Source organism: Genypterus blacodes, unplaced genomic scaffold, assembly GCF_046128005.1.
Source record: "Genypterus blacodes isolate CSIRO-AG114 ecotype Tasmania unplaced genomic scaffold, CSIRO-AGI_Gbla_v1 ptg000291l_1, whole genome shotgun sequence".
NCBI lineage: Eukaryota > Metazoa > Chordata > Actinopteri > Ophidiiformes > Ophidiidae > Genypterus > Genypterus blacodes.
The window spans coordinates 329,986-349,140 of NW_027467082.1; the positions used below are offsets into that span (position 1 = coordinate 329,986).

Here is a 19,155-nt window from a genome sequence, read left to right on the forward strand (position 1 = left end):
GTGTCATGTGCTCAGTATGTAAATGACTCAGTCTCCATGTTCAGATATAAAGACTTCATATCCGCCTGTCAGTGGAGGTTAAAGAGGAACAGAAGCTTCCATCTCTTCAGCTCCAACACAATCATGTTCTGTGTGACTTTGCTGCTGCTGCTGCTGACTGCTGGATGCTGTGAGTGTCTCAGAGTTGGACTGCATCAGCATTTCTCCCTTTGCAAAGGAACTGGCTAATTTCTCACACATATTTCTTTTTTAAACAGGTGTGAAGTGTGAACAGCTGACACAGCCAGGCTCTGTGAGTAAGCAGCCAGGTCAACGTCTGACCATCTCCTGTCAGGTCTCTTATTCTGTTAACAGCTATTACACAGCTTGGATCAGACAGCCTGCAGGGAAAGGACTGGAGTGGATTGGAATGAAACAATCATCAACTTCATACTACAAAGATTCACTAAAGAACATCTTCAGTATCTCCTTAGATGATTCCACCAACACAGCGACTCTGTACGGACAGAATATGCAGCCTGAAGACTCTGCTGTGTATTACTGTGCCAGAGACCCACAATGATACAAACCATCAGTGGACCTGCACAAAAACCCCTCAGCTGGAGACACATCCTGTGCAAGCAGCACTTTCAGGGCAGAGACTGAGGACTGAATGCAGCTGTGTGTGTTTGTCCCAATGAGACACAGAGGAATAAACAAAGCAAAACTTAGTGTGATTGTGTTTCTTCCTGACAAATAAAGAAGTGAATGATAGGAGACTATTGATGTCTGTCTTCTTGTAGTCCAGATCAATAAAGTGCGAGTGCATTACAGATTCATGTCCCCAATATTAACAGATCTTTGATAACATGCGGTTGATCATAGACTCATCTGAATGAAACTATGATGAAACTGTTAATCTTTGTCCAAAAACTCAAAAACATGTGTGATATCTACAAAAGCTGTGACTCACACATCATCATCTGAGATCTGAACAGTGAAACTTGTTTGTGTAACATGTTCCTCTATTTAAACCTGTAGGGGGCGGTCTATGCAAACTCTTCCTTCTTTATATACCAACAACCAGTGACATTTGTGACAGAACAACTGGAACTTTGAGCAGAAAACTCTTCATCACACTGTTTATAAGATGATTGTGTGCAGTTTGTTCTTTCTAGTAACTCTTCATGGTAAGTCAGGGATTTGTGTAGTTACACACTTTAAGCTTTCTGTGTCACTGACTCACATGAGAGTTTAACATTTGATGGATGTCCTTTTCTTTGCTTATAGGAGTGTTAGGTGACATCAAACTGGACCAGTCTCCCTCTCAGGTAAAGAGACCTGGAGAGACAGTGAAGATGTCATGTGTCATATCTGGGTTTGACATGACAGATTATTATATTCATTGGATACGGCAGAGACCAGGGAAAGCTCTGGAGTGGATGGCAAGAATGAACTCAGGTTCAAACTCTGCTAGCTATAGCAGCTCCTTTGAAAGCCGTTTCACGCTGACTGAAGATGTGCCCAGCAGCACTCAGTACCTGGAGGCCAGGAGCCTGACAGCAGAGGATTCTGCTGTTTACTTCTGTGCTCGAAGAGCCACAGTGACTGAAGACAGTGGAGCAGCTGTGACCAAACCTCCACAGACAACAAGCAGGGAAATGATCTCACAAAAGTACTTCATGTTGCATCAACATACACTATATACACACATTTAAGGTATAATGTATTCATTTTGTACATTTAATTATTAAAGTATAAATATGAATCTATCAATGATTATCTTGAAGAATCAATTTAGTGAACCACAATAAAAACTAGTTAAGTTATTGGAAATAAACAAAGAGACGGAGAGATTGATGATTCAAAACTTCAACATCAATCTGAGCTGTACTGATATTATATCATTATTGTTACTGTTATTTACTACTGGAGACAGAAGTTTAGAGAATAGTTTCATTCCTCCAGATACAAATGTAACATATTTTCCTGTTTAAACCTATGAAGGGTAGATTGAGTTTGTTGTACATTGATGGTCATGAAATGACAAAAAAAATCAACCAGTGATCTTTGCTGTTGTGCTGTGTGACAAAGGCTTTGTGTAGAAAAAGATCCTGTATGTTTCTTACATGTAAATACATGAACACAAAGTAATTTTACTGTTCTACATTTTGACTAAACAGCAACTGAGAGCAAAGTCCAGTCCAGTTGTGTCCTTCCTCCCTGTGAGGAGGAGTCAATGCAAAACTTGGATGTCTTCCTCCTCTACATATGTGACTGCAGAGAGGCTGACAGAGAACAGTGGACACACACTTTAGCATGATGGACTACAGGACAGGACTGCTGCTTTTAGCTGTCTGCTGGGCAGGTGAAGCTCTACACATCTGGATCTGATGCTTCCAATGATGTCAAGAATGCACTTCAATGTAAATAATGATCTTTTATTATCTTGACAGGTGTTGCTGCTCAAACTCTGACACAATCTGAAGCAGTGGTTAAAAACCCTGCAGACTCACACAAACTGACCTGTACAGTCTCTGGGTTCTCACTCAGCAGCTACAGGATGGGCTGGATCAGACAGGCTCCTGGAAAAGGACTGGAGTGGGTTGCTACTCATGATACTAGCAGTGCTTACTACTCTCAGTCAGTCAAGGGCCGGTTTATCATCTCCAGAGACAACAGCAGACAGCAGGTGTATCTGCAGATGAACAATCTGAAGACTGAAGACTCTGCTGTTTATTATTGTGCTGGAGAGCCACAGTGACTGAAGTTGTGAAGCAGCTGTACAAAATCCTACTGAACTCACACTTTGAGAACACTCACTGTCTCACATCACTGACAGCTCTTTGAATCCTTAAATACTGTACAAAGTTTTATATTTCTCCCTCTTAAGCCCAAAATACTAACCAGAGCTACAGCTGGAATAAGATATAGAATAAAAAATAAAATGAATATCGCATATTTAGGAAAATATTGATAATGAAATGTCCACATGAACAGATAAACAAAAGATGATAGAGTTAATAAATTAAGAATATCTCTCATATTTAGGCAAAGGAATTAAGTGAAAATCAACCAGAACCTGATATTGAACAATATAATAACCAACACTAATAACACCACCACTGTAAACACTCACATGTTCTTTTGTTTTGCATGATATTTTGCTCCAGATGCATGGAATCACAGATGCTGGCTGAGATGTGGGAGGAGTTTGCAATAAACAAATTGTGTGAGGGAGACAGCTCCCATCATATTTAAAGGGCTTTCATTGCTTTGAAGCCATACTAAGCACGCTGTAAACATGGCTGACATGAAGCTAACGCTCTTGCTCGCTGCTCTGTTTGTTTGCACGGGTGTTAAAGGTTGGAGCATAACCGAGTCTGGACCGGTGCTGAAAACACCTGGAGAATCCCACAGACTCACCTGCACAACCTCAGGGTTTAGTTTTAGTAGCTCAGGGTGGAATTGGATCAGGCAGGCTGCGGGTAAAGGACCAGAGTGGATCGCTTACATACACACAGGTAGTACTTCCATCTATTACTCCCAGTCAGTCAAGGGCAGATTCACAATCTCCAGAGACGACTCCAGCCAGAAAGTCTACCTACAGATGAACCATCTGAAGGCCGAGGACACTGCAGTGTATCACTGTGCAGGAGGAACACAGTGGGAAACAGTAACAGAGACAACATACACAAACCACTTCCTCTATTTAGCTGAAGCACTGGAATGTTAGTCAGTTGTTGTCAGTTATTTGACATCAGAGTAGTTTAATCATGACCCACTCTCTTTTTTCCAAACTATTTATATTGAACTATTGATTTGTTTGTGTAATTAGCATACATAATGTAGAAATGAAAACAGTAAATTACACAAAACCAAACACTGCCTCATAAACAAATAAATAGATGAACTGATCCAAAACTTCACCATGAAGCTGAGCTGTACTAATATGTTATGGTTATTATAATTATAATTATAATTATAATTATAATTATAATTATAATTATAATTATTATTATTATTATTATTATTATTATTATTATTATTATTATTATTATTATTATTTTCTAATGTTTTACTGGAGACAGAAGTTTAGAGAATAGTTTCATTCCTCCAGATTCAAATGTAACATATTTTCCTGTTTAAACCTATGAAGGGTAGATTGAGTTTGTTGTACATTGATGGCCATGAAATGACAAAAAAATCAACGAGTGATCTTTGCTGTTGTGCTGTGTGACAAAGGCTTTGTGTAGAAAAAGATCCTGTATGTTTCTTATATGTAAATACATGAACACAAAGTAATTTTGCTGTTCTACATTTTGACTAAACAGCAACTGAGAGCAAAGTCCAGTCCAGTTGTGTCCTTCCTCCCTGCGAGGAGGAGTCAATGCAAAACTTGGATGTCTTCCTCCTCTACATATGTGACTGCAGAGAGGCTGACAGAGAACAGTGGACACACACTTTAGCATGATGGACTACAGGACAGGACTGCTGCTTTTAGCTGTCTGCTGGGCAGGTGAAGCTCTACACATCTGGATCTGATGTTTCCAATGATGTCAAGAATGCACTTCAATGTATATAATGATCTTTTATTATCTTGACAGGTGTTGCTGCTCAAACTCTGACACAATCTGAAGCAGTGGTTAAAAACCCTGCAGACTCACACAAACTGACCTGTACAGTCTCTGGGTTCACACTCAGCAGCTACTGGATGGGCTGGATCAGACAGGCTACTGGAAAAGGACTGGAGTGGGTTGCTACTCATAGTGGTAGCACTGCTTACTACTCTCAGTCAGTCAAGGGCCGGTTTATCATCTCCAGAGACAACAGCAGACAGCAGCTGAATCTGCAGATGAACAATCTGAAGACTGAAGATTCTGCTGTTTATTATTGTGCTCGAGAGCCACAGTGACTGAAGTTGTGAAGCAGCTGTACAAAATCCTACTGAACTCACACTTTGAGAACACTCACTGTCTTCAATCATGAAAAGCTTCAGCTGTATAAAATGACCTCAGAAACAACTGAGTTCATGTTAAAAACACAACAAGTCCATAATGTTCTTCCTTTATAATCCACATAGTTTCCTGACACTGCACCTCCTCAGGTGGTGTCGGTGGAATTGTTGCTCTTATCTAAAAAAGGAAAAAGACACAGTACTTCATTCACAATAACAATTGAAAATACATTAACAATCTATTTTGATACATTATTATTTATTCATTATGTGTACATTACAACGTACCAGCTCATAAATGTCATTATGTATATTGTATCTCATTCTCTAGTTTATACTCTATAGATTTATTTACTTCAAGTTTTATACTCAAACGAAATATGGCAAAAAATGTTTCATGTATATTATTTTTTTATTTTTTTATTTTTTATTTTTTTTGTGCTATTTTTTTTTATTGAAGCAAACATTTAACATGACATTGTGCATGCAATTATAGGATAAGATCTATCATGTTTTTTTTTTCTTTATGAAGAAGCTCAAGTCATCTCTAAGTTCTGATGATCTACGTGTGTCACATTTCTAATGCTGTCAGCTTTGACTGGTGAAGGACGCAACATATCTTTCATTCATTGTTAAGGTTATTTGGTTTTGTTCTCATCAAGCTGTTTTCTCTGCAGGTGTTTGGAGTCAGACTCTGACTCAGTCTGAAGCAGTGGTAAAGCAGCATGGAGACTCTCACAAACTGACCTGTACATATGCAGGAATATCAGATTCTAGCGCTGATATCAGCTGGATCAGACAAGCTGAAGGGAAAGGACTGGAATGGATCGCCTACATTTCTGCTCCGAGTGGTAGCACTATATCGTATTCCCAGTCTGTGAAGAACCGCTTCACCATTTCTAGAGACAACAACATGGACCAGGTGTATCTGCAGATGAACAGCCTGAAGACTGAAGACTCTGCTGTTTATTATTGTGCTTGAGAGCCACAGTGACTGGAGTAGATTGAGCAGCTGTGCAAAATCCTTCATTTCTCACCCTCCTGTACTCTGTCAAGTCACAAACATGATAAACTAAGTGTAAATGATAATTAATGTTTATAGACATTCTGGACTTAGTAAATGTCTCACAAAATTTCTCACCCTCCTGTACTCTGTCAAGTCAAGCACAGAGCATTCACCCGCCCACCCACCCATCCACCCACCCATCCATCTGTCTGTCTGCATGTCTAACCGCTCGACCTCCTGCCAGTCTATTCCTACATTTTCTTTCCACTCATCCACCCAAATATCCATCCATTATTTTGTGTTTCTTGTATACAGTATGCTCTTTAGCTACAGTCAGCACCCAGCAGCAGAACTCTGTGAGTGTGTGGAAGCTACACACTTATACAACAGGAAAACAGAGCTCAACTGAAAACTGAAAAATGTTCTATTTATAGCAGAGCCCTCGAGGTAAGAAATATGTCTTTTAATCCTTCTATATACTGTAGTTTGTGTAGTATATCACTATTGTAAACACTGTGCATGAGAGATTTCCAGTGGAGTTTGGTTTTTGTATCAGTGTGTATCATTGTGGCACTATGGGGTGGGCCACTAAGAAAGATGCCTATACAAAAACCAAAGTGCAAAAACCTCAAGTTTATGCACATTTGTGATGAGAAAATCGGAGAGGAAAAACATATTTGTGTATCTTGTCTTTATATCATGACGTAACGCTTATGTCATGATGTTTGTGAGTTATTTAGTAGGCAAAAGTTTGGGTTATTACACAGATAAAAGAATACGTCTTCCAGTAAATGTTACTTATAGATCTGCTCATGTATCAATAAAACATTAAAACATTTAGGATGACTGTAATATATTATATTACCCACATGATAAACCATGTTACTGTTTATTTCATGCATTTACTGAAGTTTTAGTGTGGTTTTTAGATGCTCAGGGTTTTTGTTCAAGCACTGAATGGAGATGTATCACTGTGTTACTTTGACCTGTGGGGTCGTGGGACCAAAGTCACCGTTTCTTCAGGTAAGTCACGTTTGATCAGAATATCTACTGTTCACCAGGATATTTTACATTTATGCCTTGAAAGTGTCAAGGTCAAGTGTCCTGAGGGTAGAGAGCAGATTTGGTGTCTTTGTGGTTTTCGGTTAAGGTTAGACAGATGAAAGATATTTGATGCAACAGGTTTTTAGAAAGCTGAAAAAAAACCCGTAACTATACAGTTTGATATTAATTTATGAAGGTAAAATGTAACTGCTGGTGATGAATGTCTGCATCTGTGTAGAGCCTTTATTATCCTTTAGTTTGTTTTCTTTAGTATACTGTGTGTAAACAATAGTTGTTAAATATGAAATCTAAAACACGTCCTTCACTTAACAATTGAATAGACACCAGCAAGTAAATATTTTCAAGAAACTTGTTTTAAAACGACAAAGTGCAAATATACTACAGGTCAAACTTGATCATCGGAACGTTTTCAATGAATTATTTCACTGAAAACGTTACATTTTCAAATAATTAATTGTTTGTCCTGTGGACGTCGATCAAACTGTGTCACATTAATGTTTTTCTTGAGTAATCTTCCTTTATTTAAATCAAAAATAACTTTGATTTGATATGTCTTCTGTTTTTGCAACTTGCCATTAATCCATTTTTTTTAATAATTTCAAATGTATATTGTAATTGTAATTTGTGAAATTATTAATTGAAATTTCCAAATTTTTCAAAGATCTCTACAGCAGATGCATGTTGAAACATAGTGATACTAATATTGTTGATATGATTACAGTGACAAAAATGCAGTTTGAGAGATTCGATAAATTGTGTTTGAATGTAAATATCTGTGTGCATTTAGTTTTCTTTTCTTTTTTTACAATTTAGATGTCTTTGTATTCATGTGTTATAACACCTTTTACAACTTCTTTACACAGTTCAAACCCCAACAACACCACCGTCTGTGGTCCCTTTGCATCAATGCAGCACTGGGGCTGGAAATACAATCACACTGGGATGCCTCGCATATGGCTTCTACCCAGAAGCTGTCACTTTTCAGTGGACGAGTAGCAGTGGCAGCGAATTGTCTTCTCAACAATATCCCTCGGTTATGAGGAACAGCGCTTATACGGGGGTCAGCCTGGTCCACGTAGCGAGATCTCAATGGGATTCCAGGAGCTCTTTTCGTTGTTCTGTAAATCATGAAGGAACCCCTCAAACAGTGACTGTAGAAAGTATGTGATAGTAAAAATGTTACGTCTTTCTAAGATTTATATACTCATTGAAGACAATCATTTTGATATTTATATCTGACAATGAATGACCTCTATACCTATGTTTCCCCTTGTTCTCAGATTCTGTATTTCACCCAGAAGTAACTTTACTCTCAGTGCCAAATGGAGATACCCAGTCCCTCATATGCATGATTGAAGCCTTTCGCCCTGTAACCTTGTCAGTCAAATGGAAGAAAAATAACCAAGAGCTGAATGGTTTCAACAAGTGGTCCACCCTGAAAACGGGTTCCCTCCATTCTGCTGTCAGTGTCCTGAAGGTCAACAAGACAGAGTGGGACAGTAACGATGTCTATAGCTGTGAGGTCATTCACAGTGGAAAAACCATTGCAAAGAAAGCCTCAACAGGTACAGTATGAGCCAGGTTGTCACTATCTGAAAGTAATCTATATAGCATTGAAAGGATTAGGACAGAATGGTGTCTTTCTCCTGTCATGTGGACATGGACGTGTGTTCTCTCTCTGTCACTCCCTCCTGTAGCTCCTGTGACAATGACACTGCATCCTCCAAGAGCACACATGATCTTCAAGAACAACCAGGCAGAGTTTGAATGCACCATTACTGGAGTGGACAACGACATTGTATCCAACACTAGAATCAGTTGGCAGGTTGATGGGCAAAATGTCAGCAGTGATACAAATCCACCGCTAAAGAAGGAAGGAAAACTTTACAGCAAAACCAACACGCTGATTCGCAGAGACTGGGCCACTGTTAACAAAGTCCGCTGTTATGCCCTGTGGGAGGACATGACACCAGTTATTCAAGATCTCTCTCTCCACAAAGGAGGTATGTTGCCATCTGATGTTACTATACTCACTAAACAACACACACAGACATGTCATATAGGCATAAGGCTCATATATCAGCCTCCATGGTAAACCAAATATCTGTTTCAGATGGAAAGGACCTTAAAGTAACAGTCTATGTGCCTCCAGAGGAGGAAATCAGCCAATCAGGCTCCGTCAGTCTGGTGTGTCTGGTCTCCAGTGCCTCGCAGTGTGATTACTACATCACCTGGTCAGAACAAGTTGGCAATAAGACTGGGAGCTACACTGACGGCATCACCTTCCCACCAAGGGAGACCCAAAATGGCTTCTCGGTTACAAATGTTTACACCACCACCAAGGAAAAGTGGGAAAAGAATGTAGTTTTCTCCTGCAATGTTTGGTATGCTGGCGCCAAAGATGCTGTCAAACCAAGAGGAGTGTCTAAGGAGCAGCGTAACACATGTGAAAGTAAATAGGCTTCACCTTTAGACGTGGTCTTTTGTGTATGTTGCCCTTCTGTCTCTCTGTGGAAAACGTTCACTCTGTGATGGCTTTGTACGTGTCACTTTGGTTTTTGTCGTCGTGTTATGTGCTTAATGTTGTACCTGTGCAAGTCACTGCATTGTCAGTGTGATACGTGTTTCAATAAATGTTGCAGCATGGAGACGCTTTTTGTTGAATGTCCTTGATTTGACTTAAATGCAAAGTAAGAGCAAAGAAAGTGAAAGGTTTGTGTCAGCAGAGAGCTCACATACTGTACTCAGTTTCACACATGCTGATCATGCAAGTAGTTTAATTGCTATATTATAAATACTATAATACATATTCCAAGATTAAATTCTGGTATAATTTCACTAATATAAAACACACACACATACACATTTACAGAATACCTCAGCTAATCTCATGTACCTTCTCCTTCGTAGAGCTGCCTACGGATTGTGCTCTAAACTGCACAGACAATGACGTGGACTATGATGAGTTCAGCAGTCTGTGGTCCACAGCCTCGTCCTTCATATTCCTCTTCATATTCTCTCTCTCCTATACCATGATATTCAGCCTGATCAAGGTAAACGAATGACAGGAAGCAGCTTCTAGCACCAATAAGAAGAACAATATGGGACAGACGGGGACAGCCTGTAGATTTGTAGGGGGGCCTGCAGGGGTTAATCACGAGTGCGAGGGTGACTGCTTTTTATTTGTAACTGTTTAGCTGTAGTTTTAAATTGTTTTTTAACTACATTTTCGTTGTTTCTTTCAGATGCAGAGACAGTAAAGGGAGTCGTAGCCGATCGGCATTTTGGATTTTTTGTTTTTACAAATGGAAGTCGTAGAAAAACAAGCAAAACAAAGTTACCTATATTTCCTATATGAAATGATACCCAAACCTAATGTTGCTAAGGAATGATTTAGTTTTTGTAACAACTTTCAACTTGTTAATTAACATTCCATTGATATGTAAATGAGATGTATCTGTGGCAGTTTGTAAAGTAAATATCACCACATTTATTATTGGGCTTTTATGGCCATGTCTGTAAGTGGGCTTTCTTAAACTAAGGGGGAGAGACAACTGAATACAGATGTAACATGTGTTCAAACGTGTAAATGACTCCAACTTGGTATGATACTGTCTTTGTAAATGCTTTTGAGGTCTTTTGTGCTCTCACTTCTGTTATCAGTTAAGTGAAGGAGGTATTTGTGTTTCCTGTGGCTTCTAAAGATATCTTCCCTAGAGAGCTTCCCCTCCCTCCCCCACCCCACACACAAACAGTCAGAGCTACAAATAACCTTCCTCGAAACAAGACAAACATCCTTTGGTGTGTGTCCATTGGTATATCAAGTGTTTGTGCTGATTGTCTTACTGCAATTACATATGACAGCCATAGCATAGATAGATCTTCATATACATATGGTATTTTATTCTTTTTATTCTTTTGTACATTGACTACAGCGTATGGTAGTGGATGTGCAATATTTAAGCTTAGATGTATTCGTTGTGTTGAACTGGATGGCATAATAAATGTTTTTAGAGCGTATAAGATAAATGTTTGATGTGTTTTCCTTTTTAGTGGTGAGAACAGTTACTAAGGAAATCTACACATTCATTTTAAGATGCTTTGCTGCATGACAACATGGAAGATACCAACAAATGGAGTGGATGAAAATTAAAGTCACATCAGCATCAGGCAGTTACAATAGAACGGTGCTGGCAGTAGACTTTGTAATTGTAATTTCTTTTTTATTGGCTTTCATTGGACTTCTAGACTTTTCATGTTTTGCTAGACTGGACAAAACATTTAGTCTCACAAAAAAAAGAGCTTTTTTCCACAAACGTCTCTGTTCTATAAATCATCATGATAATAATTTATGTGATCTAAATACATAATAAATACATTTATACAGCTTTTAGAATAATTTTCTAAAATAAATGATTGCTCCTTTAAAATTCTTGTTTTGTTTGTCTCCAAAATAAAACATTTTCAGGGTAAAAAGGGTGCAATCTATCCTGTTCTTAATGTATTTTTCAGTGCTGAGTCATAACAAATATAGAATGACGGTTATATATTTGTAATGACTGTGTTGACACAAGCCTCACCAGTGACTCACCAGTACAGGGGCCCTGACGTACAGGAGGGGGCAGTATTAGCTAGATTAAAAGTGACAGATAGGTAAAAAAAATACATCCATGTGCATACTTCATACACATGTTAATCCACAGCAAACGATCATGTCATTAAAATGTATTAATACTACTTATACTAGTATAGGTACTTGTACTGGCCAGAGGCCCAGGACGTCCAAGCTCTGCCAAAACAGTGACCAAACTGACCAAGCCAACCGTTTCATAGTAGTAGTACTCATACTAGGACTGCTACCACTATGAGGACTTTTGCAAGTATTTTTAGTACTACTATTATACAACAATATTACAATAAAACAATACTCATACCAGTTCTACAACTAGTAGTACCTTTACCAGTACTTTTAGCAAGACTACTACTTTTACTAATACTTCTAATGAGCCAATACTCCCAGTTAGTATAAAAAGGTGTAACTGTAGAGTGTGAGAAATTACAGAATTTGGACATCAAGGACATTTTAGTGTTCTGACCATGTCTATTTCATTTTTTGTTAAGTTATAATTTTATTTACTTTTAGCTTTTAAAAAGAAAGAAAGAAGCACAGGAAGGTCAGAAAAGCACACGACACTTATGTAATTATGAGTAGTGTTCAAGCTTTAATTGACACTGAAGATCCTAAAGCACAGCCAGAAGAAATACAACAACACAATACAAACATTATGGGTACATATAACTACTATAAAGTCTCTGGCTCATCACATATTTGTGATTTGGTTTTATCAGTAGAATCGTATAGTGAGAGGAAGACCGTACATATTTTCTGACCTCTTGGCCAGTCTCTGTGTATTTATATATGCCTAAAAAAATAGAAGCTGCTGCAATCTGTAGCTGACCGCTGCCCAGGAGGCCCAAGATCAAGGCTCAGACCAGAACACGAAGATGTCGATCATAACGCTGATGTCTCACATTTAAAAATGCTTAACCCTTGTCTGCTCCAAATGAGGATTCTAAAAATAATCCAGGTTGGTCCCAACGCGTACCTCATAACCAGAAGGTCCTGTGGTCAAACCCGGCCCGGTTATCATCTTTTGGGTGGTCTGGTTTCCTATTCCTATTCCAAGTGGGTATAGGTGACCTGGAATCTCTCAATTTGATGTGATTGCATCGGTTTCCTCGCTCCTTTATCCAAAAATGTGTGCCAAGGTTTTTGCACACCCATATGCCACTGTGGTGGGGTGGGGTGGGGTGGCACAGTGTTACACACCATAACAAAAACCAAGTTGTGACAACAATTGTGTCACGTCTGCTGTTGTTAATCAAGAGTATGTAAAGAATAAAAAGAATAAATGATGAGCATGACTCATTTCAGTTCAATTGAGAATCGCTTTCCCCTGCAGTTATGTGCACAACACAAATCAGACAAGTTAAGTTGCATGTTTTTTGCTCCACATTGCATTCACATTTATATTTCAGTGTAATTCAGTGTAATGTTCGGAGTTATTTCGATTGTACCAGCAGAACAGCACTGCAAGATTTCAATAGCTACGATGTTAAGCAATGAACAAACTCTAAATGTTGCCTCATGTGATTTCCTTTTTAGGGCAAATGTATTTCTAAAACAAAAATGTATTTGTGTAATTGAAAAACAATAAAATGTTCCTTCAAACAAACAAAACTACAAATAAAACAAAAGATGCTGTCTTTGATGATAATATTCAGTTTTACAGTAACTACATGTAAATGCATGTGAATGAAAGGATGAATGATGGTGGCACTGTTGTGAGTGTGCAGCAGGTTTTGGCAGTGCTTTGTTTCACTGTGTACACGGGGACCCACAGTGCTTCACACAGTGATCAAAACCTCTCTGAAGTGTTTTAGAATGCAAATCAACACTAGGTCTAATTCTTGAAAGTTGTTGATGCGCAATATGAGCTTCTTCCAAAGAAGAAATGTTAGTAGATAATAGTTTATTATTACATGACAATAGTTGCTTAGGTTTAATAAAGCAGAATTTAACCTATAGTTATACAGGAAGTGTCAAAAGTTGAAAATTGCATTTTATTTTTAATTTCCTTAACTAGAGTCATATTACATTTAGTATGATGACTTTTATTGTGGAACAAAGGTACTACAAAATAATTTACCCTGCTGAAAAAAGAAAACGTTGCCACACATCAACATTCGAGGATTCAAGAGGAGGCCAAAGGTTTTTGTATGAGGATGTGTCACTGTGTATACACTGGGTACCACAGTGATACATGGCATGACAAAAACCTGTTGACTTTAATGAGTTTCCTCCTTTGTACTCACAAAGAATCTGGGGGTATGTTTTATGTTAGTAGAGGTCAGTTGTATGATTAAATTCACTACACTGATGGGATTTTGTCTTTTGTCTGATTAACAGGTAAAATTGTAGCGACAGTGAGTCCATGCAGAATTTGTGACACATTTGGTACGATTTCACATAGAGTGCATTATCAAGCACATGTATTACATTTAACAATGAATAAGATAGGAATCAGTTCATCAACTTAACTGTTATTGAGCACAAAGTTAACAAAATCCAGTTAGCAACTACCCATAAGTGTGAAAAGTAATATCATAATAGAGATTTAATGGGAAAATAATATTACATATATTATATTACTACACTCGTTCCAATCCTTGAAAGTTATGTCTCTATTAATGTGAAATCAATCCACTTGTTGATGTGCAATATGAGCTTTTTCCATAGAAGAAATTATTTGAAAAAATATATATGTTAGATAATTGAAGAAATGATTGTAGATAACAGTTGGAGTAGAAGCGTTGTGGTTTAAAGTGAATGCACTGTAATTGTGACTTGTGGAAGCTGATACACAGGGCGGGGTTTTTGTAAAGATTTGTATCACTGTGGTTCATATAGCAACCACAGTGATATAACCTATGACAAAAACCACCCTCTACAACCAGAGGGAAAGACTCTGCAATGTGTGAATGACTTTCAGCAGAGTTGGAGGTTGATAGAGGATTCTTTTATAATTGATATGGCATTTTTGACACTAATTCTTTAATATTGTACATATTTGATGTTTTATAAAATGTCTTCAATACTAAAGTCCCACTCACATTGAAAATATTCACGTGTATCCCATGATGGTTTATTAACTGGGGTTAAAACAGATCCAGCTTTTGATAGTGAAATATATGAGCTCAAGAGATTTATCTATACAGGTGAAATAATAAAATAATGAAATTATAATTAAAAGTATACATAGAAAAGTGTCAAAAGTTGAGAGTTGCATTTTTTTTTTTGCTTAACTAGAGTAATATTACATTTATTATGATGACTTTTATTGTGGAACAAAGGTACTACAAAATAAATGACCCTGCTGAAGAAAAGAAAACGTTGCCACACATCAACATTAAAAGAGGAGGCCAAAGGTTTTTGTATGAGGATGTGTCACTGTGTATACGGGGGGGTACCACAGTGATACATGGCATGACAAAAACCTGTTGGCTTTAATGAGCTTCCTCCTTTGTACTCACAAAGAATCCGGGGGTATGTTTTATGTTAGTAGAGATCAGTTGGATGATTAAATTCACTACACTGACGGACTTTTGTCTTTTGTCAATTTAACAGGTAAAATGTAGCAACAGTGAGTCCATGCAGAATTTGTGACACATTTGGTACGATTTCACATAGAGTGCATTATCAAGCACATGTATTACATTTAAAAATGAATAAGATAGGAATCAGTTCATCAACTTTACTGTTATTGAGCACAAAGTTAACAAAATCCAGTTAGCAACTACCCATAAGTGTGAAAAGTAATATCATAATAGATATTTAATGGGAAAATAATATTACATATATTATATTACAACACTCGTTCCAATCCTTGAAAGTTATGTCTCTATTAATGTGCAATCAATCCACTTGTTGATGCGCAATATGAGCTTTTTCCATAGAAGAAATGATTTGAAAAAATATATATGTTAGATAATTGAAGAAATGATTGTAGATAACAGTTGGAGTAGAAGCGTTGTGGTTTAAAGTGAATGCACTGTAATTGTGACTTGTGGAAGCTGATACACAGGGCGGGGTTTTTGTAAAGATTTGTATCACTGTGGTTCATATAGCAACCACAGTGATATAACCTATGACAAAAACCACCCTCTACAACCAGAGGGAAAGACTCTGCAATGTGTGAGTTGGAGGTTGATAGAGGATTCTTTTATAATTGATATGGCATTTTTGACACTAATTCTTTAATATTGTACATATTTGATGTTTTATAAAATGTCTTCAATACTAAAGTCCCACTCACATTGAAAATATTCACGTGTATCCCATGATGGTTTATTAACTGGGGTTAAAACAGATCCAGCTTTTGATAGTGAAATATATGAGCTCAAGAGATTTATCTATACAGGTGAAATAATATGACCAAAACATACGACTACCATTAAGTGTGTAACTAAGGTGATGTCAGCCAGCCAGTTACATTCAGAAGATGATGATGTTAGAAAAAGCCTGCTACATATTTGCTTAACAAGATCTCATAAGCACAAACCACAACAAATAACAAAAATAGTTGATATTACTCCACAATACTTGCTTAGGTTTGATGAAGCAGAATTCAACCTATAAGTTTATATATAAAAGTGTCAAAAGTTGAGAGTTGCATTTTTATTGTTTTTGCTTAACTAGAGTAATATTATATCTATTATGATGACTTTTATTGTGGAACAAAGGTACTACAAAATGAGTGACCCTGCTGAAGAAAAGAAAACATTGCCACACATCAACATTAAAAGAGGAGGTGAAAGGTTTTTGTATAGGGATGTGTCACTGTGACTACTCGGGGGGTGGCACAGTGATACATGGCATGACAAAAACCTGTTGGCTTTAATGAGCTTCTTCCTTTGTACTCACAACGAATCCGGGGGTATGTTTTATGTTAGTAGAGGTCAGTTGGATGATTAAATTCACTACACTGACGGACTTTTGTCTTTTGTCAATTTAACAGGTAAAATGTAGCAACAGTGAGTCCATGCAGAATTTGTGACACATTTGATACGATTTCACATAGAGTGCATTATCAAGCACATGCACCAGTTAGCAACTACCCATAAGTGTGAAAAGTAATATCATAACAGAGATTTAATGGGAAAATAATATTACATATATTATATTACAACACTCGTTCCAATCCTTGAAAGTTATGTCTCTATTAATGTGCAATCAATCCACTTGTTGATGCGCAATATGAGCTTTTTCCATAGAAGAAATGATTGTAGATAACAATAACATGTGTAACGGGATCATTTGTTTTTTAACAGGGACCACCACTACTTGCACTTCTCTAAATAACTAAAGATGATCACCCTCTTAGGTAAGGTCATCCAAAGGGGCAAAAAATGTGTGAGGAAATTGAATTTCAATGCCTCAGATTCCAGGAGAGTGTAGAGGGTTTGTGTTATGATTATATTATATTATACACATAAAATAGTAATAATAAATAATAATATTATAAAATAATAATTAAAATTATAGATAGAAAAGTGTCAAAAGTTGAAAGTCGCATTTTTATTGTTTTTTGCTTAACTAGAGTAATATTACATTTATTATGATGACTTTGATTGTGGAACAAAGGTACTACAAAATAAATGAGCCTGCTGAAGAAAAGAAAATGTTGCCACACATCAACATTAAAAGAGAAGGTCAGAGGTTTTTGTATGAGGATGTGTCACTGTGTGTACGGGAACTGGCACAGTGATACATGGCATGACAAAAACCTCTGTTGGCTGTAGTGAGCTTCCTCCTTTGTACTCAAAAAGTATCTGGGGGTATTTTTCAGAACTGTACACATTTTGAACTTTTGGCAATCAACATCCTATCTGGGTAATATTTCTATAACACACAGGAAACTTCACCACAGCAGGTGCTTCCGCATCCAGTTAACAAACTGAAACCACAGACTGGAACCTATTAACTAAATGTGACGGCCAAAGTCTCTCACACCAGTGGCAAATTTCATGCTGCAGAAAAGCTCTGGAATTACTCACTCAAACAATTATATTAGAAAAGATGTTTGTCCGGTACACATAAATGAATTGTTTGCACTGAATCAGTCTACTGAAAAAACTAGTTCCTTTGGGAGATAAAATGTAGTAAGAGTGGTAAGAGTCCTTTGACGCCTAAACATGTAATTAAGATGTCGCACAAAGCACCTGTTTAGGTCCACTCTCAATTCTCGTTATCTATCAATAAAATTTACTCTACAATTACAAATGCATCACTTTAATGTAAATGATACCATCCTCTACTGTTGTTGGACAAACCTTTGCTCAGCTGTTGTAACGCTTTCAGGCTCTTAAGCTTGCTGACTCTATCCCTAAAACTAATTAAAATGGGTGAGGGTCCCGACCCCCATGTCTCTGCCATTCCAACTGCACCCCCCACCCCCATTTTTGTCTCTTCTGTCTTTCTTTTGCTTTTCGTGCCCAGTTACATTTTTTCATACCATTACATTTTTTATACCGACATTCATTATTTGATGTGGCATTCATCATTCAGTGTGGCATTCTTCAGTCAGCAGCTTTCTTGACGAATCAACAATGGCGTGATTGCCAATTACGTATAAAGCCTGCAGACTGATATACAGAAGTTGCACCTTCAAATTCAATCAGAAAACATTTCACACACTTTGCTTCCCCAAACTAACACATTTCTAGTGTCAGACTCAGCCCCAAGTTTCCGACCTTACCTGTAGGTGAGGCACGGGTGTCGTTGTGGTTGTAACACTTCTGACTGACAGGTGCACACAAAGAATGCCACACTGAAGGAAGAAGGCCACATTAAATATTGAATGTTGGCAGGCATCCGATGATAAATGCCCAAATCAAGTAATAAAATCAGGATATCTAGTATTAAAATTTCCATCTTAAAATAAAACATATTTGGTTTGTTTGTCAAATGTATTATTTGACCTAGACTATATTATTTGATGGTTAGATTATGATACTTGGTGTGAATGTTTTTTTTAGTTGAAGCAAGCATTTTACATGACATTGCGAGGGATAGAGGTCTATAGGAGCCACAGGCGGTGGGGTCTTTGTCTTTTTTGGGGAGGAGAGCTACTGAAGCTTGACCCAAGGTGGGCGGAAGTGTGCCTTTCTCTAGAGATTCATTAAACATTGCAAGGAGTAGGGGTGCAGGTTTAGTACTGAATTTCCTGAAACACTCTACGGGAAATCCATCGGGGCCTGGGGCTTTGTTGGATTGCATGGCTCTGATTGCGGAGTGTAATTCTTCAAGAGAAATTGAAGAATCCAGTGCTATCGCAATGTCGGATTTGATGTTTGGGAAATTGAGGTTGGCAAGGAACTGATTCATCTCTGTGATGTCTGAAGGAAATTCGGACTTGTAAAGGGAGGAGTAGAATGATTAACATGTGGTGTTTATTTCCACGGGGTCAGTAGTGGGGGTGTTCGTTTCAGTACAGATCCTGGGTGTCAGACGGGAGGTGGATTGTCTTTTTAACTGATGTGCCAATAGACGACTGGGTTTATTGCCATGTTCGTAGTAAGTGGCACG

The 19,155-nt window shown here is 37.7% G+C and overlaps 1 gene segment (V, D, J or C); it reads left to right on the forward strand.

Moving 5' to 3' along the window:
* Positions 1 to 1,092: 1,092 nt before the first annotated feature.
* LOC142987994 (immunoglobulin gamma-1 heavy chain-like) lies at positions 1,093 to 10,318 on the forward strand. The segment is given in 9 exon segments: positions 1,093 to 1,169; positions 1,270 to 1,596; positions 6,906 to 6,965; positions 7,871 to 8,167; positions 8,288 to 8,572; positions 8,705 to 9,010; positions 9,121 to 9,459; positions 9,918 to 10,060; positions 10,253 to 10,318. Coding segments are annotated over 9 exon segments (1,812 nt in total).
* Positions 10,319 to 19,155: the final 8,837 nt, after the last annotated feature.